This window comes from Diuraphis noxia, unplaced genomic scaffold (genome assembly GCF_037042655.1).
Source record: "Diuraphis noxia isolate RWA-SAM2 unplaced genomic scaffold, SU_Dnox_SAM2 contig0001, whole genome shotgun sequence".
NCBI lineage: Eukaryota > Metazoa > Arthropoda > Insecta > Hemiptera > Aphididae > Diuraphis > Diuraphis noxia.
This window is the reverse complement of record NW_028301711.1, coordinates 26,673,232-26,700,381: the sequence shown is the minus strand read 5'-3', so window position 1 is coordinate 26,700,381 and position 27,150 is coordinate 26,673,232. Positions and strand designations below refer to the sequence as shown.

General features: G+C 24.7%; 2 protein-coding genes across 6 annotated transcripts; one reads left to right on the top strand and one right to left on the bottom strand.

The window, feature by feature from the left end:
- The first annotated feature begins 113 nt into the window (after positions 1-113).
- On the top strand, positions 114-23,131 carry LOC107161794 (uncharacterized). 4 transcript variants are annotated; one of them, XM_015508355.2, is made up of 9 exons: positions 114-248; positions 15,899-16,155; positions 16,218-16,367; positions 16,436-16,639; positions 16,702-16,824; positions 16,986-17,088; positions 17,157-17,376; positions 17,435-17,811; positions 22,796-23,131. In XM_015508355.2, exons 2-9 carry the CDS (start codon positions 15,985-15,987, stop codon positions 22,810-22,812), a joined length of 1,365 nt encoding a protein of 454 aa, XP_015363841.1. In that variant the 5' UTR covers positions 114-248; positions 15,899-15,984; the 3' UTR covers positions 22,813-23,131. The 4 variants fall into 4 exon arrangements, with proteins under 4 accessions (XP_015363841.1, XP_015363840.1, XP_015363839.1 ...); XM_015508354.2 differs by lacking the exon at positions 114-248 and adding an exon at positions 8,685-9,000; XM_015508353.2 differs by lacking the exon at positions 114-248 and adding an exon at positions 9,010-9,315.
- On the bottom strand, positions 23,076-26,768 carry LOC107161793 (uncharacterized). 2 transcript variants are annotated; one of them, XM_089217922.1, is made up of 7 exons: positions 26,366-26,768; positions 26,133-26,225; positions 25,759-25,956; positions 25,289-25,483; positions 24,521-25,171; positions 23,652-23,805; positions 23,076-23,586 (listed from the first exon to the last, which is right to left on the bottom strand). In XM_089217922.1, exons 1-7 carry the CDS (start codon positions 26,445-26,447, stop codon positions 23,451-23,453), a joined length of 1,509 nt encoding a protein of 502 aa, XP_089074048.1. In that variant the 5' UTR covers positions 26,448-26,768; the 3' UTR covers positions 23,076-23,450. The 2 variants fall into 2 exon arrangements, with proteins under 2 accessions (XP_089074048.1, XP_015363838.1); XM_015508352.2 differs by lacking the exon at positions 26,133-26,225 and having other exon boundaries at positions 26,366-26,764.
- Between the last annotated feature and the right edge of the window lie 382 nt (positions 26,769-27,150).

Here is a 27,150-nt window from a genome sequence, read left to right as displayed (position 1 = left end):
GAGAATTTTGATCAGTTTAACTATTGTTCTCTACTAAATATCTACCAATTTTTAAAAATTTATAGATACCTATGTGTACGCGTTAATATTGTCTTCTGTCTTAATATCCTATTATTTTGATGTTAACGATCAACTGTTGACTGCGCGTGCATCGACCTTTAAACACATTTAATGAATATTGTATTTCAATATTTGATTACTTAACTGCATTTTACTATCGATTTGCACCACCAAAAATATACAAATAGGTATGTAATATTTTATTTGTTGGAGTAAAAATATAATTTATTTATAAGTAGGTAAATAGGTATATATTTTGGTAAATTATAATGTTATCTTACATTATATGTGTCGAGTATGGACACGTCACAAAACCAAGATAATATAATTTATGAATTTAAATTCATAATTCATCACCGTATTATGTCGTTAAAAATTCATACGGTGAAAATGTAATTTTAAAAAAAAACTAAAAAAAGAATCGTGTTGAAATTCGACGTTTGTATACTTTTTGTACCTATTTAGTACTTGCACTACTTGCAGTCTAATAATATTATTTCTCATGTCTCCAAGAGTACAGATATTAGACTTGTACAGTTTATAACTGTTCAACCACCATTTATCTAAACAAGTACATTTTTACATGAGGTTTAAATTGTAACTAAATTAGCAGGTATTTCGAAATTATGAAGGTTCGATAAATTATATCACTTTTACCTACAAGGTTAATAATTTAAATTGGAAATCGAAATTTTTTCCGATGGATTAATACAATTAATTGAACGAAAAAGTTAACATCTAAATATCTTTTAACTGCAATCGCAAATATCAAGTACTTGCAACACTAAACGGAGAATCAAATATTTTTGAGTCTTATATAGCGACATAGCGTTTCCACTGTAGTCAGTATTAGAGATATGTTTTTATAGTAACACATAATTATTAATAAAACCACCAAGTATAAATTGATTAATTAACTATCACTAATAGTGCATTTTTGAAAAATAGTTTATTTAAATTTGTACAAAGCTAGGTTTTTTCTCAAAAAAATATTGAAATGGTAGGTACCTTATAAAGTTGATTTGATTTTATATATATATCGTAAAAAATTAAATTATACCTAAATACTATTAGACGTTTCTTCTCTCACAAATAAATAACATAATATAACGGTACATAACTGATTGCGCTCGTCTATTTATATTAATGTAACCATATTAAATAAGTTATACAATACATACCTTTATAAGTTTTTAATCGAGCGTACTGCGTAGAAGAGTGCATATTGCGCAAATAGTTACATTTCCATATAAAATATATATTATAAACATAGGTTGTAGATAGGTACTGGGAACCGTAGGTATTTGATGATTAAAGATTTATAAAGTTAATTTTTCTCGTCGTTAGTAAAAAATTCAACAAATTAAATAGAAAAACGAACCGATTTATTATGTTCCAAGACTATATTTACAAAAATACATGCAATTGGTCCTAAATCGTTGAATTATCTTCTAATTTTTATTAGAGATGTTACAAACTATAATATTTAAGGTCAAACCGAACTTTCCTTTAAATCAACGAACTCGAACAGATCCGAACCTACACACTTTTAATCGAACCCGAACCGAACCGAACTCTTCAAATATTTTATCGAACTCGAACCGAACATTAAAAGTTAAATTGGATATTATTTTATTTAATATTTAATATTTATTTATTTATTTATCATTTAGCCATCATACCTCAGAATTATTGAATAAAGATTTTACTATTATTTACTTAAATACTTTAAATACTTTAATAGTTAATAATTATTATGCATAAGATTTTTAATTTTTAATTATTAATATTATGATAACTTATAAGAAAAAGCGAAAAACATCAATATTTAAAACAAGCAAACATTAAACAACTAATGTCTAATATTAATCTATCAATTATTAATTATTTAATAATAATTTATAATTTTAGCCGTTACTCCATCGACTTTTATTTTTATTTCTCTGGTTCGATTATCGAACGGAACTATCAGATATTTGGTTCGGTTCGATTATTTGGAATTTCCAGTTCGGTTTTCGAACCGAACCGACACCCAAAGTTCGTTTCGAAAATCGAACAGTTCGTAACATCTCTAATTTTTATACATTTTTACTATATTGTGATATAAATAATTTTAATTGAGTAGTTACCTTACCTATGTCTTGTACCCCGGTACAATGAATTACTAAAATGTGTTACTTTGTAGTATATTTCTATATTATATTTTTATACACAGTATACCAGTATACGAATCTGTTTAATATTATACTTTACGATGTGTACCTGTACAATGTATACCAGCAAAGGGGAAATAGCGTATCCGCGAAGTGGGTGGAATGCTCAAATTCCCGATGTTTTTTTTACACCATAAAAATTTTACTACCTATAACCGTGAACATATATTTATATATATATATATTGATAACCCTTCTATAGGCATAATCTGCGGGGCAAAACGGGTTTACCCTAACATTTTATAAGAGTCAAATAGTCCTAACTTAGTTTATCGTTTTGCTCCTTTTGTTTTAAATAGCTTAATAGATCTAATTTATAATGATTAAGAGGACGCTACACCCACATAATTGTTGTCTTCGTCTTACAAACGCGTAACATAGCAAATTTTATGCTCAGCAGATCACGTTTAGCTCTGTTAGTTTAAAATTTAGAGTAAATTGACCTCTTACAAAAATTAAAGTTAACATTATTATTGAGGGCATCTCGTAGGCTTTTTATTACCTATATTTTAATTTTAAAGTGAGTTATGTGTATTTTAAAATTGTAAATTGTTGGTATATCTTAAAATACTCATAACACACTTTAAAATAAAAATATAATAAAAATCCTACGAGGTGCCCTCGATAATAATGTTACCTTTAATTTTTGTAAGAGGTCAATTTACTCGAAATGTTAAAGTAACGGAGCTAAACGTGATCTGCTTGGCATAAAATTTGCTATGTTACGTATACTTATAAGACGGAGATAACATAATATGCGGGTCCTCTTAACAAGACGTTTATTTTGGATTCTGAGTGGATAGATGGATATTCTGATTTTACAATTATGTACCTGTGTTTTTTTTTTGCGTCTGTCATCATTTAGCTTAAATTTTCTTCAACAGCATATTTTCTGTTAGGAAAGTAAATCTATTATGGGTACTTGGTACTTCGGGGAATTGAAGGTAAAAATCTTCAATAGTTTTCAAAAGTGTCCGGAAAAGCAAACCAAAAATTAAGGATGATTATTTTTTTTTTTAAATCAATTTGTTTTTTATTGTTAGGTACTCTATATAAAAAAATTATCGTATAAACATGACATTTTCTCTGAACATTTATATTGTGATTATCTAAGCTATTTTAGACATAAGATAATTTTGATATTATACAGGGTGATTTTTTTATCATGAACCACTCATTATTTCAAAAAGTATCAATGTTTTTGAAAATATTTTTTTAACAAAGTTTCATGTTGTTAAAAAAAACAACGTTTTTATTAAAAAATTATGTTTTTTAATATTTTTTATCCTTATAATTTTTTTGCTTTTTTGAATGACAACCTAGAGTTTTAATTTCATATTCCAAAGCAGAATATTTTTGTAAGTATTTTGGTACGTAAAAATCGAACTTTGAACGAGTAGTTTATGAGTTATAAGTATTTTAAGTTTGACAAGTGGAGTAGTGGACAAACATTTTGCGGGATAACCCCGTACCACTCCACTCTGACAATCTAAACTTTAAATACTTATAACTCATAAACTACTCGTCCAAAATTCGATTTTTACGTATCTAAATACTTAGAAAATTATTCTGCTTTTGAATATGAAATTAAAACTCTAGGTTGTCATTCAAAAAAGTAAAAAACTTAAAAAATTATAAGGATACAAAATATTAAAAAACATAATTTTTTAATAAAAATGTTGTTTTTTTAACAACATGAAACTTTGTAAAAAAATATTTTCAATAACATTGATGCCTTTTGAAATAATGAGTGGTTCATGATACAAAAAATCACCCTGTATATTATTAGGTAGTTTTGAAAAATATTGTCGGTAAAAAATGTTATCATAACTTGTTAATGAAAATTAAAAATTAGATATTAAAAAAAAAAGTTAAAATTAATTCATAATATTTTTTTATAACATCTTTATAGTTAAGAATTCATCAAAATCTTGAACATTTTAAAATCATTTGTAGTAAACAATTTAAAACAAGGATTCTCATAAATAGTTCTTATTGTATTCAAAAAAATCTAAAAAATGTATGAATAGTTCTTTTTACAGACATTTTAAGTTTAAATTTGGACAAAACTAAGAGAATAACGATTTTACTTATTTTGTTGTCATTCAAAAATATTATTCGTGGCCTCGTGAGTACTTGAAATTTTTAGAGTATATATATATTGTAATATTATAATATTATATACAGTATACAAACAATAGCATTTTCAAATGAAATTCTTTTTGGCAAAAATTAATTTAAAAAAATAATATAAATTACTTCAATCACAATAATATCATAGGATTTACTTATAGTATCATCACAGATTATATAAATAATATAATATAATTTAATAATTTATATAATCTGTGGTAGCCTGCAGACAGCCGTTTTTGTTTAGAATTATTTTTTCGTTTAAACATTTTGTAGTTTTGGCCCTTATGTTTGAATATTACTTTTCTAGTGTATTTTATGTAATTACTATTTAGTTAAGTTGTTATAAAAATTATTTTACATTAGAAAACGTTCACAATTGCCTTGAATAATTAATATTGACTTATAGTCTATATAGACTTTAGTTACAAAATTAACTAGAATTTTCAAGATTAATATGGAAATAATATAGATATTAACTTGGCTCAATTAAAATTAAACGAACAAGTTTATTTTTTAATCATCACCCAAGTCATACATTAGTCATAGGGCATTATTGATTACGGTCAGTGGCGCAATTTTGATTTTTTTTATAGGGAACTGATAAAATGTACTTCAACCTCCTTAAGTTAGGTTAGGTTAGTAATTTAATTTAATTTTTTTTTAAATTACTTCTAACCATTTCGAAATTTTGTATAAATTCATGTTAATATTCCTTCTCATTTCACACTATAATGGTTGAGCATTTTCAATTATAGAATCTTTGGTCTGTTCTAAAAAGGCTTGCCACATTTAAATTTATAAGTCACTATCCGCATTCCATTACTATTTTCTAGTCTTCCCCCCTTCCGAAATGATTAATAGTTGAACGATAGTTTTTGTATTTTGAACGTAAAAATAATAAGTACCCAGTATTCGTACAACAATTATGTTAGATCTCCCTGAACTTTTTTCAGTTAGGTACGGCCTTGGTTCAAGGCTTTAATATTTATGATATAATCATCTACATAAAAGTAGGTTTTGTTTCTAAACATTAGTTAAGAATATATTATATTATCTTCGATCCTCGTTGTGTCTGACGCTTATCCGTTAGTTATTACTAGTAGATACTACTTACATTTCTACTCTCATTTTTGTAGGTATTCATTCAATGCTCATATCATCATGATTTTATAGTCCCTATAATAAAATACGATTCCATACTGACTATAGGTACCTACTGTAAAATAAGTAATAACGTAGGTATATACAGGGTGATTCTTTTAAGTGGGTACACTAATTATCTCGAAAAGTATTTACTTTTTTCAAAATATTTTTTTACATGGCTTCAAGTTGTTAAAAAACCAACGTTTTTATTAAAAAATTATATTTTTAAATATTTTTTATCCTTATCATTTTATAAGTTTTTTACTTTTTTGAATGTCAACATAGAGTTTTAATTTCATATTCCAAAGCAGAATATTTTTCAAAGTATTTTGATTCATAAAAATCGAAATTAGGGCTAGTAGTTTTTGAGTTATAAGTATTTAAAGTTTTGATTGGCAGAGTGGAGTGGTACGAGGTTACCCCGCAAAAAGTTTGTCCACTACTCCGTTTGTCTAAACTTTAAATACATATAACTCATAAACTACTCGTCCTAAATTCGATTTTTATGAATCAAAATACTTAGAAAAATATTGTGCTTTGGAATATGAAATTAAAACTCTATGTTGTCATTCAAAAAAGTAAAAAACTTAAAAAATGATTAGGATAAAAAATATTTAAAAATATAATTTTTTAATAAAAACGTTGGTTTTTTGACAACTTGAAATCATGTAAAAAAATATTTTGAAAAAAGTAAATACTTTTCGAGATAATTAGTGTACCCACTTAAAAGAATCACCCTGTATATTATGATAAACAAAAAAAACGTTGTTTGGTCAAGTAGTACATAATATAATGTTTCAAACTGTGTAGGTGGTGGTGGTATTACGCGGATGTAAAAAGGTTGAAAACCGCTGATCTAAATTCGTGCTATCCCGAGTATTATTAAAGAACACCAAATTCTGTTTCTTAATTGTAATTGTAATTATAGTTTATTGCATTGTACCTATTAAAATATGTTTGGAAATCTGGAATTTATCACGTTTGCAGAATGAGCTTTTCTAACACATTTTATTTTAAAATAAATCAATTATAATATTGTGCCCAGGACTCAGGAGCGTCATTTTAATTTTTAATAGTAGGTGGCAAACGATTCTACAATCTCTATAACCTCATGTAAGTTAAAGCCTCGGTTAAAGCTAAAAAGAAAAAAACTAGATTGCTTCACACACAAGCTAACAACTATTCTACTCGTATATCCACTTACACTTTTTCTATGTGGAATTCACATCTTAGATAACCAGTGGCGGTCCTTGACCAATTCCAGGGGGGGGGGGGGGCGAAATATTTTTCACAATAAATACAATAAGTAGGTACTAAAAAATAGAAGTCATAAAAAATTTATTTCATGTAATAATTTTATATTTTATATTTAACCAAGGGGGGCGATCCACTCATCGCCGCCCCCCCTCCCGTTATACCGCAACTGTAGATAACTTAATGTGTCTGGTGAACAACACGTGAAAAGCTAAATAACTATAAAACCTACCTCAGAGGCGTAATTTTATATTTTTTTAGAGGGATCGAACAAATTAAATCACCATGTGTTTTTTTCGAAATCAGATAAATTTAGGAATGATCTATAGTTTTTAGAATTTCTATGTATTATCATCGTCTATATATTTGAACTAAAAAATTATAGATATACATTTTCACCGTGAAAATAGTTTTCTAGTCCTCAAAATTGGAAAAATTATAGTTATGTCATTTCACTATAACCGTCGGTCTCTTATATAATTAGACTATTTTACAAGCAGATAGGGGTGAATACCCAACTTGACACCCACAATTGACGCCACTGATTGTGCATACTAAATTATTGAAATAAGTATTATATTTTTCCTATTTTTTAATTTTGAAATCATTTCTACAAAAAAATATTCACTTAACTTTATTAACTTATAATTTTTAACCATATACTATTAACGATTTCTATATCTAAAGATGTTTTTAATTTAACATGTAATAGGTTACCTAGAAATATTTTTAATAATAATCTGTTATTCAAATAAATGTAATAGTTAAAATTAAAAAATTAGTAAAAAGTTTTTTTACTAATTACTATAAACAGTTATTGATCTAATTATTAAGTTTATTTGAAAATTAACTAATTAATAAGAGTAAAAATGTTCCAACTATCTAATTAATGTCCACCTTTCATTATAGATTCACTTCAGATTATTCACATTATAATGATAGGGATAGCTATACAGCTCACATGTAATAATTCCTATTGTATTTTCACTTTTTTTTTAATTCTTCAAAACTTCAAGGACCACATTACATTTGGTGTTAACATGTATAGGTTTATTTTTATTAAAATGAATTGAGGGGTAGGTGGGCGTCAACTCCACTCCTACTACTTATACTTTTAGTAAATAGGTAAAAAAGTATTTTCATATTTTGCCCCCTCCCCAAAAACAGATTCAAGTTACGCCACTTCCCCCACTCAACTAAAAATGTCTGTGACCTGTGGTCTACGCCTATAGTGTGTGTATAGTGTGTAGCGTTGGTTATATAATGTACGACATTAGGAGTAGGTACTATAATATTATTACCTATGTAATTACTAATTAGGAATAATAAGTCTCCGCCAGTCTGTACGTTACCTACGGTTAAACTGTATGTCTGTATGTATTATGTATAATGTATGTAATATATAATATATAGATAATCGTTTATTAATTAATATTTGGTAGGTAATTATATTTCATAACAATATCCGTGAGTTGTCATTTATTAATATTGTCATAAGAATTAGCATTATAGCATTCATAAGTTGTTACTCATAATGACAAATTTACAATTTAAATATAATATTCCTTATATAAAATAATAATATAATATTATGAGTTTTGAAATTATTATATTATAATACCCATAAACTAATATACTATATATAATCATAGATAATCATCTATAATATTATAATAACATATATTATATATTATATTATAAATATATTATTATGTATAATATAATATATTATGCTATCTACTCCACTAGTCATTATCAATAGTACGCAGTGTATGAAATAGACGGCAGACACAGTTGACATCGGGACAGGTCGCATACGTCCAAGTTTTTCCCACTACTTACATTACCGCCGTTGGTTCTATGGACTGGGTGGTGCGCTAGCCGATGTTCCGGGGAATGAGGATTGCAGATACAAAAAGTTTTTTTTTCGTATGACGTTCAACAATATTCCTATTCGTCTTGATAATCATTTTATTATTTTATTAAACATTCTGATAAATCTACATCTTTTTTTCGTTTTTCTATAAGAAAAAAATTTTGAAAAAAAAATCACTTAATCCCGTAGTTGACATATTATTATGATTGTATGAATCAGTCTGCAGTTATCAGAATCAAATTGCACTTGCAAATATGATAGTAGATAATATGGAAATTGCGGAGAAGTATATTATACCGAATAAATGTTATTAACACGGTACACTAGCGTTTTGCGTTTTACAGTTTAATGACCTTATTGATATCTATTTTCAATTTGTTTTTTTTTTTATGATAACCATGTTCTATTATTTTTTTTGTTTTTCTAATATTTACTGTGGTGTGAATCGAGTTTTGAGTATAGAGTAGTCACTAGTCATTAATTACTTATCCCCGCATACTTCTTATCGCTCAATTTATCATTTTAATAGAGGGTTTTTCTTAATTTTGTGTTTGTTACATTAACAATTAATTGTTATTTCGTGATTGGCGTGACATCGAAGAAGAAACAAACTACTAAAACCGAAAAAGGCTGGTAAGCTACCCATATCTGTTGTTAAAATGGACATTTTAATTGACCGCATTTGTAAATTTTAACAAGATTATATCTTCATATAATTTGACAAACTTCTATAAAAAAGTGCAAACTGATAGCCTATGTAAATTGTGTGAAAATAATCAATTTTTTCTGTTATTTTTGTTTTTTTAATGTAACTGCATTACATCCTCAAAATGTCTTTAATTAAATATAATAGTAGGTTGGAATCAAAGATGTTAAGTACTTATATTCATTAAATATTTGTATACCTAACATATATTATCAGTATTCAAAATTAAAATGTGTTCTTTACTGAATTGGTATAAATATGTACAAGCAATTGTTATAAGTTTTTTTTCAATTTATTTGGCTTAATAAAAAAATTTAGACTTTTTGTGATTAAGTTTTTAATTGTTGAAATAACTATATTTTTTTAAATTTATTAGTATTCATTTAATTAATTTAACCTATAATTATTGTATAATACACTAAATTTAAAAAAATTTAATGTTAGAATTATTACATCATATTATCATTAATATTAATAGCTATTCTTATTATAATAAATACAATTATTTCTTAAATGATATAATTGATAGTAAATTATAATTTTATTATTCAATCAAACATTTAAAAAACTATTTATTAACTTGTTTTTTAAATATAGTTCAAAACAAATTTCATATTTTTACAGAAATTATGTTTTTAATTTTTTTTTTTAATATTGTGCATTCTGTATTTTAATAACCATCCAATCAATTTGGTTTTAATAACATGGCATTCTATTTCTTATTTTTTAATTGTAAGTATGTTATTGCATGATAAAAATGAAAGTGGAACATATAATTATTATATTCACTATGCCTATTTTGCTGACTTAATTTTGAACGTTAAATCAAATATTCTTAGTGATGATATTTATAAAATGAATTAGTGATTAAGTTTTATTGTTCATAATAATAAATTTAATAAATTCTTTAAAGGTATGTTTAAACCTACTTAAGCTTAAATAATATCCCAATTAATTAAATATATTTTCAATAAAGTAAGACCATACAATATAGATATAATAGAATAGGTTTATATATTTATTTTTTATATCTCCCTTTTGGGATAACTCTCTAAGAAATGATAAGTTTATTTTATGGAATTGGATCTTAATACTATTATAATTATATAATTTATAAATGATTTCAATTTTACTTCAACTCTTAAATAGAATATTTAAATTTTTTAAACATTTCATATGCTTCCTAATTAAAAAAAAAAATACTAACTTAATATATCAAAGACAAAGATGTACTTAATTAAAATTTAAAACTTACAGAATTACTTAGAAATTCTTGATGGAGGTATTATAATTCAATATAATGTAATGTTTTGAAGCTTATTTATTCTCCTATACTTATATTATTAAAGCTAAAATTTAAGTTATTATTATTATAAATTTGTGAAATGAAATTAAAAAATAACATCTAAATTCATTATTTTGGCATTTGTTAGAATTATAATATCATATTTTTTTGCTATAAATCAAATGCTTTTTAGAAAAATTGTCAATGTTGCTTAATTATGCAATTGGATAACTTCAATAATATTTTTTTGTTTTGTTAAATACATTTTATAAACAGTAACTTTTTATTCAAAATAAATTATACCATAAGAACAATAAATGATGTTCATTATATTTTTAAAATCTGCAATTAAAAATTAATAAAAAGGATACTAGAAAAATATATTACAATAAATTAATTGATAAACATGTACGTGATATGTGGTTGAGGATCAAAAAATAAATACACCATTGAATAAATTACTTTCATTAGGCTTATAAATATAATTTAAAGAATTTAAAAAAATTTGAATGCGCATTTATGATTAAATTTTATTATTCTTTAAAATTAATCAATAATTTTATACTAAAACCTAGTTGTTTTAAAAGTTAATAAATCCATTCATTTTATTTTGTTATGTTACACTCATAACATAAACACATTAATTAATGAAATATAAAAAGTAACTATTAACCTAAAAATATTGAATACATTTATCTATTGTTTGCACATAATTATACATTTTTTTATTATTATTGTGATTTATTAAAATGGCATTTTTTTCTACATTATCTCAATATTAATCATAATAGTATTTATATATTTTAATACTCATTGTTTATTTAATTCAGTTGCCACAAATATGATACCTATTATAAATTAAAAGTTAATAAATGCACTTATACTTTTTTTATTCAACCTTACAAATATAATGTGCCATTAACTATATAAATGCAATTAGGTAATAATTTGATAGGTTTGAAATAATGAAATCAAATAAACCTGAGTGTTTTTTAAACAAGTCATTTTAAACTTGATTTTAAGTTTTATAGAAATATTATGATTATCATTCTAAGAAATAATTTCATAAATACAATTCAATTAATTATTTGGAGAAATCTGGTTAAGTTTGCAGGTATTTATTATAAGATGTTTCTGTAACAACAGATTTAGGGATGCTGGAGAAATTAAAAATATTTTTATTCATTATTTAAGTTGTCTTCCAAGAAGTGTTACTGGCATAACTAATAGCTTATTATTATACTTGTTGTCCAATATGTGTGTAAATAGCTTATACTAATCTATTCTTGTGTGGAAAACTATTATTTTACTTTTTATTTTAAGGATTACAATTATATTAATAGAATCTTTGTTCTATAATAGTTTACCCTTTATTAAATCAATAATATTTATTTTACAACACTGATCAGATATATTAGCTATCCATGATGTAAATAGAAAATATTGATATTTATGACGCATCAATGAAAAAATAATTATTTACCATGATTAAGTATATATAGTATATATTTAATCAAAGTATAATATTGAAAAAGCCAATAAATTATAGCCCCTGTAATAATAAATTGATTGGTGAACCACATAATTTCTATGGTAAATTTAACTTCTATAAATAAGATAACAGATTTCTAGGCTTGTTGCAAAGTGAGAAGAAGTGTTGATGCTAAGATTTTTTTAATGAACTTATTCTTTTATATTATTTTTTGTTAAAACTTTTAGGTAAATGTAATACTATTAACCTATAACTAGCAATTATTGTATCAAGGATTATCAATTTGCTAATAATAAAATGTTTAAATATTATTTTGTGACAAAAACATTTAAATTAATAAATGGATATTAATTATTATTAAACTATGATCTACTTGTCATTGATTTTGGACTTTGAAAACTATGCTATTACTTTGTATCTTACAATTTTTTATGAAAATTGGTAAATATTACACAAATGTTGTAGGTTCCTTTTTTATTTTTAATACCTAGAATGCTTTTTAAGCTGTGATATAAATCAACTTAGTCAATATTTTTCATTGGTGCAACATTCAGTTAATTCATATTTATGAAACAATGTTAAATAAACTTAACTATATATTTGAAACTTAAATTGTCTAAATAATAATTTTTAGTATGCAAGGTTAGCCATTATGTTTTCTGTATAGTCTTTATTGAAATATAAAGATAATATGGTAGATAGTTGGTTAATTAGTATTTATTTTTTTCAATAATCATTCTAATTGAAATTAGTTATTTTTGTGTACATTAAAATAAACTAAATAACTAAAGTTATTAATAATATCTTACAGCTGTTTTGTAAATAATTTAAACTTAGTTGTTAAAATCCTCAAACTAAGTTTGATGAATATCAAAAATTAGGAAATGATAATATATATGAGTTAATATAATTAAATAATTGATAAAAATAATTATATTCAAAATTTGTCTGAATTGATTTTTAAAATTATTTAAATAATCCTTAAATGCATTGTAAAAAAATATTTGAATTATAATTTAAATACTACTCAAATATTTTTTTAAAGTATTTTTAATTACATTTATTGATATTTTTTAGTAGTTTCTTTTAGTAGAGAAATATTGGTTTTACAATAACAAAGTTACTCTTTAAATTGAAAATAAAAGTCAAGAAGTGTTATGAAGATTTTTTTGACTGTTCCGTATTATTTAGAAACACTTGATCTTTTTTTAGTTTTTTGGTTAACAGCATTACTCATATTCATTTTTTGATGCATTCATTTATGTATCATTTCTTTCAAAATTAAATTTAGCTTCCATAACCTTTTTTTTAAATCTGCATTTTGTATCAAATATACTCAAATATAAACTTATAATATATTGTTCACTAATAATGTAAGATATAGTTATGATAAGTTAAAATATAGGTATAATTATTTTATAATAATTAACAATTTTAAGAATTTGTATATTATTAAATTTTTTGTTAGTTGATTAACAATTTTATGTAAATATCTTAAATAATTTATAAATACAAAAAAGTTTTTTAATTAATAGTCACAGTTATAAAGAAATTGAATGGTAGGATATATATAAACAATTAGTTAAGATGCCTAAATATGAGTCCAGTAAAATTAAATTAAATTAAATTAAATCAACAGTGACTAAGAATTACATATTATAATGACATATTAATGGTGACATAAATCAATACTCATTTATTTTTTGATGTACAGTAAAATCTAATAAAATTGAAAATCTTTTTTATCATCTATCTTCTTCTTTCACCCTAGAATTTTTTTATCAAATTTTTATATGTTTCATTATTTAAAACGATGTTATTTAAATATTGTTAACTGTTCAGATTTAATTGACAACATAATTACAGTCAGTATATTCCAATTAATTGATTAGTACATCTAGCCAACACCCTCATTTTATTTTTCTTGTAATTTTTTTACCTAGTTCCTTCGCACTTCTACTAAACTAATACTATTTGTAAATACGTACTAATGTACATCGGGCCAAGCCAAAAAAATGATATTGAAATATTTGGTCAATATCTTATATGCTGTAATAAAAAAATCAAAATCAAAACAGAAACAATAAAGTATACTATTTTTCACTTTTATAAATTACAAATTTTGATAAAATTTTAATCACTTTAATATAAGTATGATCTCTACTGTGATAAAATAAAAAAAACTTAAATTACTGAACTCAATTCTTTAATTAAATGTAAATGAATGGGAAATTATAGACTAGCATACCAAATAACAATACAATAACTCTTGAATTTATTTGATTATTTACATATTTTGTTCTAACTTAAATGTTTGGAATTGTGATAAAGATATCATAAATACATGCTAAGTTATCTGGTGAATCAGAAATCTAGCATTTTTCATTTTTTCTTCTAGCACCTAGCACTTTTTCTTCTCTTGATAATAATATGTATTTAATTATTTTAGTCACATAAATCCTGTATTTAAATTAATTAACATATTGATCAGACTTGATTTTAGACATTTTATCAGAAACTTACTTTGTTGTTTAAACATTTCACTTTATAATAATTGTGTATGAGGTAGTATATGTATTGAAAAGTTTGATGCTCATTTTTATTTAGGTATTAATTTGTAATCTATATAAGTTAAAATCTATCATTGTGTCGTATTATTTAATTCCAATAAATAATTATGACCATTAAGCTATCAATATTCTAAGGAATGCTCAAGTATATTTGTTATCACTATAATATTTGGACTCAGATATTATCTTTCAGTAAAAAAAAAAATGTCAATTGTCTATTGTCTATTTAATAAAAATCTTAGGTATATAAACTTTAAACTTAGAAAATAATCTAGTTAGTTTTCACTTTTGCAAAAAGGGATGAAACAAATCTATAAATAAAATTGATTATAAATTAAAATATTCAAATTAAGTATTTACTCAAATCAAGAAGAAGGGATTATTCTAGAGTATCCCAGTCTTTTTTTGACCCACAGCACCCTAAAGTATTTTCTAAAAATCTGGAAGTTGGTTTTCTTTAGCTAGGTTTAACCATGTAATATATAACTGATTGAACAACCAAACATATTATACACACGCTACCTATGTCTTTCATAAAATCATTTTAAATTGTGAAAATTATGTAAGATTGCTTTATATTTGAAATGATTTTTAGGAACCATTAATTCAAGTTTGAGGTACCCTTGTTGAGAACCTCCGAATTAATTCCTTTTAATCACTCCTATAAATATGGAACTGCCTGTAGAGGTATTTTTATAACTTTATTATTATACAATATAGTATAATAATTATATTTGTTTAAGGTACTTGTGCATTAACTATAAGTGTTTATTTGATTATAATTTATGATAATAATTAAAAATTAGCAATTTTAATCTGTAATATTTTATATAGTCATAACTTGGAAACAAACTGAAATATTATAAAAACAAATTCCAAACTGCAAACACATTTAATGTTTTTAACAACTTATCTTTAAATTTGACAAAAGTATTCACTTTGATGTTAAAATTAATAACACTACAAGATTGATTTGGCTAAAAGGAAAATGTGCCATGTTGCTGTGTGTAGGTCAAAGAAAAAATAATCTATGCATTTATATGCACCTAATAATTTAAATTACAAACTTGAACTGTTAAGGAACAAATTTAATTTTTAAATGATTCATTTTAATGAATATAATCTTAACCTTATTATAACACAATATAAATTTGATTTTTCAGGTTTTTATCATTTGTATTCCTAAGGTTATGATAGATTGAAAGATTTTGTCAGGTTGTTCCCAAACCAGACATTTTTTAATATATCAATGCGGCCCACAACTGAGGACAATATGAACTCATTAGCACCCCAACAATACTGTTTACGGTGGAAGTATCATCACTCAAATTTACAAGCAATGTTTTCGCAACTTTTAGAACGGGAGAGTTATTGTGATGTTACATTGGCTTGTGAGGGAAAAACCCTTAGAGCCCATAAGGTATATACTTCATACGCTTCAGTTAAAATTTCTACAAAAATTATATTTATATGTATTTTCAGGTTATGCTTTCTGCTTGTAGTACTTACTTTGATACTATATTATCACAGCATGATGAGAATAAAGCTATAGTTATTCTTAAAGATGTTAAGTTCTCTGATATTCAAGCTCTAGTCAGTTTTATGTACAAAGGAGAAATTAATGTTGAAAATGTAAGTATTATGGCTTACATTTAATTATAAATATTAGTCATTAATTATATTATTTATTTGTATTTTAGACTGAGCTTTCTTCTTTGTTAAAAACTGCAGAAGAACTTAAGATTAAAGGCTTGGCTGAAGTATCGTGGAGATCAGATCAAGAACAGCAAAATCAAAGTTTTAATGTAACTGCTGATGAGTCAAATATTAGCAAGAAAAGAAAATTGGATTCAACGCTTGCTACTACTGCTAATATAAAAAAAGAGTTTACTGATAAACAACAAGTAAATGTTATCAAGTTATACTTATTTAATGATGATTTTTAATTTATAATTATAATTTCTAGGAAAATGATGAAATGATGGACACAGCAGATGTTGAAGATGAGTCTGAACCTGACCAGTCAATTTGGGAACCAGAAATGCAACATGTTGTTGATACTGACAATGTAGAGCTTCCTAAACCAACAGTAAGTAAAGGTTTATTTAAAAAATTTCAAATAAAAAAGTACTATTTTGTTTTTGTGTGGATATGGATCTGATAAACATTTTCTATTTATCACTTATAAATACATATACTATAATGCATACAAAATATAATAGCAACTCTAAGCTTTATGACTTTTTTTAGACTGGTACAGTAAATGTAACTAGTTTTTCTTCTGAAGAAGAAAGAGCAAGTAGTGTCACTAATGTTAGCCAAGGATTCAGTGAACAACCAGCACATGTTCCGGGTATAATTCATAATTACAAGTGTTATTACAATATTTATATTTATAATTAATTATTTCTGTGTTAATAGATTTAAGTCAATTTTCTGATGTAATGAAAATGAATGACTATTTAGAATCAGGTGGACGTCGTCCACAATTTTGGGAAGAACCTTTTACGAAAAGACTTATGGAAGCAATAAAAAATAAAGAACTAGAAATGAAAGTTGCTGCAGAATTAATGGGAGTGTCTTATGGAACCCTTTACGGTAGATATCGAGATGCTTATGGTTGCTTAAAACATCCTTATAGGTAAAGTAATAACATTTGTATTTTATTTAAAATCTTTAATTGGAATTATATTTTATAGAGTTCGAGATTTTTGGTTGGAACAAGGTCCAGCTGATGTTTTGGCTAAATTACAAAGAAAAGAACTAACTCTATTCCGAGCAGCGGAAATATTGAATGTCACTGTAACCACATTGGCTAACTACTTGTCAACAATGAGACAAGGAGATAATTCACTTACTGTAGCCTCTGCTACTATAAATGCTACTGACAAATCAACATTTAGAGTAGATGCTTTGTCTGAAAGTGATAGAGAAGAAGGTTCTGATGAAGATGATGAAGACAATGAAGAAATTGAAAATATTATAACAAGTAGTACTACTCAATCTCAACAAAATAAACCAGATATCACTTTTGTTACAGCACCAGGTTCAATATCTAAAGTGAACAATCTAAATGGTAACTAGCACTATACCTAAATAAACTATTGACTAGGAAGTAGAATTTCCTTAAACTTGTTCTAAATTATAATTATAACGGCGGTTCTATTGACAATTATTTTTTCTCTATTTTTGTTTTTGTTTTGTTTTGTTTGTTTTATTTTTTTAATTTTAATTTTATTATTTACCTATTGTTTTTATTCATAAATACTTATGTACACGTCATTAGTTTATTTATTTTCTTAACATTTGGACCGCTGTTAGAAAATATTTACTCTAAATTAACTGATAATGGTAGTGTTGTTACTGAAAATATGTTACAATATTACTCAAATTGGTGCTAATCTATAATGCATTCTTCCATTTAGCTCTCTAGTGTCAAACTTTTCTAATCAAATACATTTTTTTTTTAAATTTTTATTACTACACAATTTTTTTTATGTTGTTTGCCTATAAAGATGTTAAAATTTATATTATTCTTTTTTTTCTTAAATTTCAAAAGAAATTTCTAGTGGGTAATCTGCCAATTATGATTGCTGAAAAGCACTTTAAATTCAACCCTTTCAATACTTGGTTATAATCATGGAAGTTTTTTTAGTAAATTCATAACATTATTGTTTGTGTAATCAAATAAACAATTGAAATTTATGAGTAATATTTTAAGTTTGAACAAATAGCTATTTAGATAGTAGTTATTCTAATAACTAAAATCTTTATGAATATGCAATTATAAATTTGATATTATTGATATTAATATTATTATTATTATTATTATTATTATTATTATATATATATGTGTGTGTGTACAAGATATTGTGATTTTATTGGGTGTTTATTATAGAACTAAATTAAATGTATTAGTTTTTATGTATCATTTATGTTTTGATATAATTCAAGTATTCAATAAGAAATTACATTATATATAGATACATCCTAGATAAAATATTTTCTAACTATGTTTATAACATTTTTATTATTATTATTTTTTTTTTTTTTACACTACAATTAATATTGATCAATTATGGAAATAACGAAATAACATTTAAGATGTTTCATTTTGAAACTATTGAACATATATAATGTAACGTGGGCTTTAGTGTTTATTATTGTGAAAATTGATTATCTATCTATTAATTATATTTAATATTTAATTTTAAAATCAATACTCCACTAAAATCAGGTATGTTTAAGAATACTGAAATATATAGTGTATTAAACTATAAATGTATTGAATATATTATGTATTTATTCGCAAGAAACATTTTTTACGTTATTGAATGACATGAAATTCTCGGTTTTGAAGTATAATTATTTATATTTATAATTTATAATAATGTATAAATGTATTAAAGTTGTTTGCAATTTTACATTCAAGAAATTCATATATTGTGTTGTTTTTTATGTATAATGTAAATTTTGCACATCATATTTTTTTTTCTTACTGCACTATACATGTTATTTTTCTTACTACAAACATAAGCCTTAGTTAGAATGTTTAACTGTGCAAGTCACTCAAATATTTACAGATTTTAAATAATTAAAATAGTTATACAAATTGTTTTTATACTGATATTATTTCATCATTTTAAATATAATATCATTATGCCGTTCCATAAAAATTTCAATTTATTTCAGTTAAATTTTTATATAATTATAATTGATACTGAATTTCAATGCCGAGAATTTTATTCATGTAACTTAATAGAAAAGAATAAATTAAGAATGGACAAAAATACTATAGGAATTTTGTTGTGCAATACGAATCATAGTCCTAAATAATAGTTGTTAAGTCTGATCAAGAACATTATATATATTATATACATATTAGCGAGAATATTAATATATGAATTATAATAATAATTATTAAAATTATTACTGTAAATATATTATGCATTGCAATTATAATTACTATCATAATATTAACAGTATCAGTGTTTATAAACGTAAAATAATATATTTAATATTAATTAAAATATATATAATTAAAAAAAAAATATATCTTTATTGAAGACTTGAAACCCCAAGACTAGCTGAAAATTTACTATCTAGAATCTATATTTATATACTAATTTATTTACTTATTTTATTGATACTGTTCTATGGTACAATGATACTATAAGATACATATTTAAGCAATTTAAATATATTGTATATATATATTTAATTATTTATGATGGACTTTAGGATTACCTAAACTTATTATGAATAATTATACTACATATTTTATGAAAGCCTTTTACTTTTTGCACTTTTATTTTTTAATTAATCACAACTATTTGAAATATACAATTCATGCATATGAAGATTTTTTATTGTTTTACGCGTTCCTAGAATTTAATTATTATTATTTTGTTAAAATAAACTTACTATGAAATAATTAACTATGTAGCTGAATATTATTTTTTATTATTTATTATCACATTTTAACAATAAATAAATGATCTATTTTCATATAACCGTACAATTTTGATCAGACTATTACTTAATATTTATTATTATATCAAGAAAAACAATTTTATTCAGCTACATTTTATAGTTAACTTATTAATGTTTTATATTGTTTCAAAAATATTATTATTTAAGGTGTGTTTTTTACTATTTATTTTTATTTTATTATTATTTATCCTTTTTTTTAACTTATACAAATAAACAATGAGAAATCACTAAGCAACTTATGTAAGTGTTAGGTATGATTTAATAACTTTTCTTTAGTTTATTTAAAATTATTTGATTTCAATAATTGGGTTATTTTATATTATATTATTAATTTTCAATAAATTATATTAAAAGTAGTAATTTTTCAGTGAAATAGTCTTAATATATAATCTTATATTTATCTATATTACAATCATTTATATTTTCAATGTATTTAAATATTTTGTTAATATTTGTCAAATCTATAACTCACTACATATAAAATTGAATTTTTAGTTAATTTTTTTACCATGTTATTTCAAAGTTATTCATTACCGTATTCATGAATTTATTTACAATACTACATTATAAAATTACAATTTTGCTACAAATAATTCTATTATGCACATACTGAACAGAAAAAATTAAAATTATAAATTATAAAAATATACAGATACATTATATATTTGAATATTACATAGTATAATATCTAAGTTTTTACTCGATATTTGCAACTTCAATTAATTATATTGTTAAAGAAATTTTTTTGTACCTATAAATTAGAATGTTATGTGAAATTCGTTTTCAACTGTAACTTGTATGCAAGATATTTATAATTTTATAAATCTATTGATATGTTCTTTAAAGTTTAAAAATAAATGGAATTAAAAATAATGATGTAATATGCTGGTTTAACCTATTAGCCAATTCAAATTTCCCCATATATATATTCATATATTTAGTTCATAATTTATAATGTCAGTTGATAACTCTCAACAATAATGCAAACTAGAAATGTAATCAAAGAAGTATTTTGCCAAACAGGTAATCTGTATCTATTTCTAGCCATCAAGTATTGTATGAAAAAAAAATTCTGCACAAATATTTTTCATTGTTTTGTTGTTTTCATTACTTTTTAATTTATACAAAAAAAGATTTTATTATTATTTATTAAATTGTTATATTTATATATTTAATATTAAAATTTAATGTAAAAATTCATTAGTAACTATTGAATCAATTAATCAGGTTAAATGGTTAGGCCTTAATTATTCTGAAGGCGATTGATTCTTTAGCTAAGCAACGCATTGGATGAAAATAATTTATCATTCATAAAATACAAAATTAAGAGTACGTAACAGTGGTATTTGTTGTCTCCGTCTTACCAGTGCGTGATATAGGAAATTTACGCTCAGCAGAACATTTGTAGCTCCTTTAGTTTAAAAATTGTGAATCGACTTCTTATGAAAGTGATAATTCAATTTTTAGTGAGTAATGAGCATATAATATACAGTACATTAAAAATGCTCATAACTCGCTTAACAATTGAATTATCGTAAAAAACCAATGTACAAACACAGATAATGTTCTTACCATCAAGTTTTAAAATAGGTCGATTCACTGTAATATTTAAACTAAAGGTGTTATAAGTGTTCTGCTGGGCGTAAATTTCCTATATTACGCACTGGTAAGACGGAGACAACAAATACCACTGTTACGTACTGTTAATATATGTAAATAATAATAATGACTAAAAGCTATAGTAAGAAAAATAGCTCTTACCTAAACTAAAATCCAATATACATTTTAAAATGTAACAGAACTTTCTTAGCAATAATCTTCATTGATATTGTTGATGTAGTTTTCATAATAATACAAATAATACATATTTGAATATTTAGAACTTAAAATTGCTAGTAAAATATTTAATTAAAGACAGATTGTGTTGACTATCTATTTTCCACATATTGCCTTAGAAATTGAAATGTTACAAAGATGATTGACTTCAAATTGATTGTGTATGTTCACAAAATTGTTGCTGTTACATGATCACAACTATAACATATTATCTATCAATTATTATACATTATGTATTTATAACAGCACACAATAAATGACCCAATGAAATAATAGGAAAGGATTTTAATGTTAAGTTTTATAACATTTAGAACAATGTGTACTCGTCAACAATGAACAATATTAGATTTTATTCATAAATTCTTTATGCATTATACTGAAAGACCTTTTAATGAAACTGGTTTGTTAGTTAAATCTTAAATATAATTTTCAATACGACCTGCACAATGAAACATAATATTCTTCTAGTTTCTATCTTGCATAGATTTTTGCAAATATGACCACTGTCATAAACTGTACAACATTATCACAAGCCACAACATTTTTATATATCTAATTCAAATTTTAAAAGCACCACAAACTAGATTAGTACTTAAATAGTTATTAAAGTAACAGTGGAAGTTAAAAATCAAAAGAGAATGGATCGTCATAAAAAAACTGATTATTAACTTTCAACTTAAAATGAAATACAATAAATACAATTTAGTCATTATAAATTAAATTTCTTGCAGGTTCAATCTGGATCTAAAAATGATTGGATTTCAAATTAACAAAATTATTTAATGGATCAAGAAAAGTTTTCAATCAATTTATGCTATTTGTGTAATCTATGAATGAACCATAACACTGAACAAGTTACAGTTATAGATGAATCAATGCCAAAATTATTTATCCCCCATTAAATCAGGTAGCATACTTATTAAAATGAACTGTGTATATTCACAAATAGTAAAACATATTTGTCTTTTTACAAATTTTTATTTTGAATAACGAAATAATGTACTTAGTAAATATTCTTTAAAAACTTATTATATTAAAATAAAACTAATGTCAACATGTGGTTTTAACTTGTACAATTGTTTTTCTTTTGGGTTTCAATTATAAATTTTCAGCGGTTACAAGTATGTACAATGTTTGAGAATAATGAAAGAAATCAATATCTATACAGTATTTTTAATCTATATAAACCAGATATTAATAACAATACATGTTTAATAATTGATTTCAATTTACACATACAAGGATATAAATAAAAAATTAATATTACATCTGATATAAAAACACAAGAAAAAAAAATTAACATTATCTGTTCTAAATTAATTCACAGACAAAAAGATATTATATATTCAATGGGAAGTAATGTACATTTCAAATGCTAATATCAATTTATGAAACACTTCTATTTTTTGATTTAAACTTAAGTAAAAGTGTACGCCGAGCACGTTCTCGTTTTGCTTCTATTTCAGCAGGTGTGCAATATCTAGTAGTAGTAGTTGTGGATGTAGCTTTTGAATCACCAACACTAAAATATACATAAAATACACAATAAAAAAATGTTTTGTAGTCAAATAGACATTATTTTATTACCTAGAGTTATTTATGGTCTCAACGACATTGCTGAATTGTTTAGGTTGTTGTATTGACTGTTGCTGCTTGTTAACAATTGACGATGTCGAAGTAGATCTACGCCAAAGTACTGAACTAGAATTTGAACTACTGGTAGAAGCACAATTATTAAAAGCTAGAAAAAAAAACTTATATAAAATATAACAATTTATTTATATTAAAAAAAAATTAATTTAACTACCTATATTTAACCTATATATTATGTGTTCTATATGAGCTACTAAACCTTTAAATTTAACACTAGAAACTTGTGGACACTATTTAGCTTTCATAATTTATATTTCAACTATATTTACTCATATTCTTACCACAAATTCAAGTTTTCACCCAATTAGCTATATATATATATCTTTTTTTTTTTTATTTTAAATTGAGCTGGTCATTTGTTAATTTATATATTTGCACTGTTGGCTGTCAAAGAATAAAATTATAAAATATACATAAGTAGTTTAATAAGCTTGTTATTATTTTATTTTTATATATAATAATATGTATTGAGACTGTTAAGATATTTTTTTAATTATTTATATTTTTTATTTTATGTTTGGTAGGTAATCAAAAATAGTATAAATTAAAATTAATTGAGATTTACAATATATGTTTTAAATTGCTCACGAAAGCACGTTAATATAATTTAACAGGGCTAAGCCAGGTAAGTTAGCTTGAAATTAGGCAACTAAAATTTAATTCTAACTAGTTGACAAAAATATTTCAATCGAGTTTTTTAATAACATTCTTATTAATTGCAATTGACTTTATGAATCAATTCAAAACCTTAAATAAAAACATTTAGATCGTACATTTGTACTAATTATATAATAATCAAATACCTGGTTTTTTTCCGAATTGTACACCAACATTAGTGTTAGGCTGTTCATAACAACTCTGAGTTGCTGATACAGTAGTAGTTTCTTTAACATCTTTCATAATTTGCTGCTCAATTTCTGAAAAATCAATTCCCAAAAAAAACTCATCTTCTTTGGCTAATGTGTCATCTAAAAATGATGAAGAGAAATCATCTGTCTTAGAATTAGTAACAGTGGTAATGGCTGAAGATAGGCTATCATTTTCAGATTTGTTTATCATATTTGAAGTTAATGTGTGACATTGTGATTTACAATTATTGCTTTTCTGTTCCTCAACAAATAGTTTGCTGTGTACAGGTTTGAACTTTTTGGCAACATGGAAATATACATTATTATTTGTAGTATTGTTGGTATCTTTTAATGGGCTTATTCCATTAATTGACAAAGAATTTGTAACAATTAGTTTTGTAGGTTTCATTTCATTCACTGTATTATTAGTATTATTAGCATCAGCAGCAATTTTTTGTTCAATAGCTTGACTACACAGCATCATCATCTCATCATCAGCAGAATCATCTAATAAGCAACCAACATTATTATTTTCTGATGAACTGTTCGTAGAAGAACTAGCTTCCATTTTGGCTTTCATTAACTGTCGATTTTTCTTTTTGGCACCTGTAATGCAATGTAAACAGAATTCTTAAAATATATTGTTCATTATTCAACAATGCAGTTTTAAGAATTTAAAAAAAAAAACTTATGCAAACAAAATATAAAAGTTAGTGAACTTACTAAGACAATTCAATATGCATTCAAGATAATTATTTAGCTCTTCCTGCATAGCAGTATTATTTACACTTGCACAACTTCTTGGAGAAGGTGATTCAGGGTTTGATGAACTATAATGGCTCGATCTAAAGAAAGATCGATGATGACGTTCAGAGAATAATCGACTTTTTTTACTCCTTTTTGACCTCCTTTCAGTAACTATAAACATCAAATCAGAAATTAAATAGAAATTTAGTATGATTCCTATAAAAATAATAATAATAATAGGTAATAAAGATACTATTTATTTAATAAAATAGTTTGAAAATCTATAATTATTACATTAAAATTAATATTATAAATTAAAATTTGAACATTAAAATAACTTAATAAAAATATGGTATCGCTAAATTTAATGAAGTTCCAATATAGTATATTTTAAGAAAATTGTTAATACTAGTTTGTTTTAGTTAAATATTATATATTATTCTTACCATAATCATCATCTTGATAACAAACACTGCCATATCCATCATCCCAACCAATACGCACGCCTCCTAAATCATATTCATCAGGTGTTCTCCTATAAATTGGGATAAGATGCGGAAACTTTGGGCTTTCCATTTCATCTGATTCATCGTCATCACTATCATTGAATGTGGCTCTGACAGGTGTCCTAGGACTGGGCAAGGCTAGTAGAAAGAGTAAAATAAGAGACATGTTTATGTTAAATTAAAGTAGGTACAATAAACTAGGTTTATGCCTGATGTCAGTTAGAAAATGGCAAAAACATAGATATTTAACAGTAGAAGCTTATACTTAGTTGTAGGTAATATAAATTAGTGTGTCAAGACGGATAGGTACTCACTGTCAGGCGAATATAAACTTGTATATTGTTTGGAATACGGGGAAAATGTCTGGGTATTATTTACATTATTTGTGAGTAACTTAAATATACTACCTAGTATACAAAAAAATAATGAATTACTGGGACAATGTGCTTATAATTATTATGTGACTTTTGGCTCGCAAGACTGGATACTGTGAACCGAGTTGACAAAAAACGGACGTTGTCCTAAATAATATGCGTTCGGAACGTACCTTTCAACGGGCTAGAAGTCGTAGCATCGTAATTTCCATCTACGTCGCGATGTGATGGCAGTGATTTTGTCGGTGTTTCCATTCTGTTCTATTTTGTTTGGACGCGCGTTATATTGAGACCGAAAAATTACAATGAAAAATACTTTAATAGTAATAAAAGCGATTGGAACAAGTTTCAATCAGTCAAGTTGAAGAGATAAAAAAAATGTCGTCAATACTTTTAACCATGATAAAGTACCGAAAAAGTAACAAGTAAACAACAATTAAAAAAACGTGTTTGATAGATAGAAAACCAAAACTAGTAACTACGTACAATCTCGAACCGCAGCACTGCGGCAAAACAAATAACAATATGGATTCCTATGGTACGACCGGTTGTCCGTTACAAAACTGGGCATATGAAAATGTGTTTGTGAGAGCGCTCGTGTGCGTGCAGAAGTCTGGACGTAGTATCTACCACTAACGCTCCGTTCACCGATGCGGCGATACGTGACGGCCGAACACTCGAAAACGTCGAAAACTATTCGTGGGCCGTGGTCGATTCCCGGCCAAGGCGTACTCACTACTCACTAGTCACTACGGCGTTACTCATTAATGGTGGCGGTGGCGTTATAGCCCCTGGGGCTACTAATTGCCTACTATGCATACCTCCATAGTCTATACGGGTGAAGGATTGTTTATACTACCTTTTTTTGCTAACAATCATTAAGTTTTTTACTAAATAAAAAAGTCTAGTGTATTTAATGTTGATTGGTAAGCCAGTTCAATATTCTTATTTTATTTGT